The sequence below is a fragment of the Camelina sativa genome, chromosome 13 (assembly GCF_000633955.1).
Source record: "Camelina sativa cultivar DH55 chromosome 13, Cs, whole genome shotgun sequence".
NCBI lineage: Eukaryota > Viridiplantae > Streptophyta > Magnoliopsida > Brassicales > Brassicaceae > Camelina > Camelina sativa.
In genome coordinates, this window is record NC_025697.1 from 8812723 (window position 1) to 8815098 (window position 2376).

General features: G+C 39.8%; 1 protein-coding gene across 1 annotated transcript; it reads left to right on the forward strand.

The window, feature by feature from the left end:
* On the forward strand, positions 1802-2362 carry LOC104736056. Its single transcript, XM_019234346.1, has one exon. It carries the CDS (start codon positions 1951-1953, stop codon positions 2320-2322), a length of 372 nt encoding a protein of 123 aa, XP_019089891.1. The 5' UTR covers positions 1802-1950; the 3' UTR covers positions 2323-2362.

Genomic DNA, 2376 nt, shown 5'->3' on the forward strand with positions numbered 1-2376 from the left:
CCACAAGAAACCAGCTGAATTGGATGTTTACCAATGATATTGCCCTATGAAGAGCTTTGACGCTTGAGCATCTTATGGTATGTTTACCCTCTTCAATGTGAAGAAAGCAATCCTTGGGAACCAAACTTGGCGTCCAAAGCATGCAAGCCATTGTCATAAGCCATATTCCTTGGAAGGAAACACTAACTGACCGAACAAAACTCAACACGAAGCTGCTTGGTAATGCGATTCCCAAGAGTGTTGTGACCAAAGAGACAAAAACTACCAGTTGGAGCAACAAATGGTAGTGTCCCTCAACGCCTGTGTGGTCTGACGAGTGGAAATGGAAGAGGAAGAGTTGTTGGGCGAAGGCGAGGGCCGCGATCAAGTTGAGGAGGGCCCTATGAGCCACTGGCCTTGTTTTATCAAATACAATGGCGAAGGCTGCATAGGTGATGAAGGTGAGAGAGATGCAAGAGTGTTCAAAGTTATGGAGATGGTTTGATGGGATGGTCCCATCATTGGGATCAAATGGTTGGTGATTCTTTTGTCCAAGGAAGAGTTCAACAGAAATGGAAAGTGAGGAGCCTATAATGATCGCGAGAGGCTCTACATATCTTGGTTTGGATACGGGAAACCATAAAGGTGAAATGTATGATTTTGGGTGTAGAGAAAATAATTTGATGTGGCTAAAGAGGTGCCATAGACCAAGTGCAAAGAAGAAAAAGCCCGGTAGAATGTGACCCACCAATGTTCCCATGTTTGAAGCTTTTGGATGTTGATATTATGGATATATAGTCCTATAAATATAACTTTGGAAAAGTAATGAATTGAAGATGACTATTAGAGTTGATGAGCAGAGAGATTATGCACCATTTCTAGACTTTGCTTCAAGAATGATGATGCTTTGTGTCTGGTCATGTCTGTGTAAGGCAAGTGAGAAGACACGATTCGATTTTATATTTGTAAATTGTAATAAATCGATCTAAAGTAACTTGGAAGTATAGACTTACGACCTTACGTGTATATGTTTACGTTATCATATATATGTTTATGGCCTTTCCAATATGTGCATAGGCTATTTGGGCCTCTCATTTCTAGTAAACTATAGATTAGGTCTTTTGTGCAACCCAATTTAGAGAAATACAACCGATATGTTTGCAAGAAATAAAGCCACATTTTTCTCTCAACAAAGATAACTTGCGCTTTGGTATTTTTTGAGGGGGGAGGGAACGAGACAATATTCATTTAGCTATGGTGGAGCTAGATATTTCTATTTTTGTTTGGTTGTAGATCTGACCCTTACTCCTCCTAGGCTCCCACCTTCCATTACTCGGAGTGAATCCACTTGTACACAAAATATCTTAATTTTAACTTATTTAAGTAAGAATAGCTCTATTTTTAACACACGAAAAAAAGAAAGAGGGGTAAGAATAGCTAATTTATTAAATAAATTCAGATAATTCTTCTCCAATAATTCAAGCGATCCAAATAGAAGTTAGAACCATATAGCTGAATAGCATCCATCCAGATAAGAAGTTTTAGCCTGGAGCACACTGCACATACCTTTTATTTTAATTTTTAATGTTTACAAATACGAATAATGACGTGAAAGTACCACTTTAGTTAAGCTTTATTTGGCTTTAAATTCAAAAGCAATAACTAAGTTTCTTTAAAAAAGGGCCCAAAGTGTTATTAATACAAAATTCCAAACACCCATAACATCATGTCCACGTGGTCTCGACCGACCACTTCAACACCCGAAAAGCCCTGAAATATTTTAATAAATTAAATAAAGTAAAAAATTACACCCGTTCAATGCATATTACTCTTTTCTTCTCTCCAAAGATATAATCTACTTCTTTATATATCTACACACAACACATACAAGAGTCATCTAGATCTTACTTACACAATCTAAAAACCTAGTTGTTCTTTATCAAAAAATCCAGAGAAGACCAAGAACAAGGCATGGCGAGATCACCATACTACGGCTCATCGTACTTAGACTACCTCTCTCTCCCAAACCCACATCTCTGTTTCTTCTTCATCGTCGTCTTCTTCGTGTTTTCCCTCACATGGTACTTGAACTACGAGTCCGTCCTCGAAGACACCCTTGACCAGCTCAAGCTCATCCTCATGTTCACCCCTCTCTTCCTCCTCCTCCTCGTCCACTTCTTCTCCGGCGGCCTTTCCTTCTACGTCCCCTGGCCTGAACAAGACTCTATTCACCGTGCCGGTTCTTCCCCTTGGGGTGTAGCAGCCGTGCTCGTGCTCATCTTGTTCATGGTCTCGTACCAGTCTGATTTCCAGGAGAGGTGGTTCCCTTTTGGGGGTAAGTAGATCGATCAAAGTTTATGACCACCAGCTTTAGTTATTTCCCTAACTAGATATGGA

Coding starts and splice junctions, on each gene's coding strand:
- LOC104736056 (XM_019234346.1), top strand. CDS start 1,951: ATGGCGAGATCACCATACTACGGCTCATCGTACTTAGACTACCTCTCT.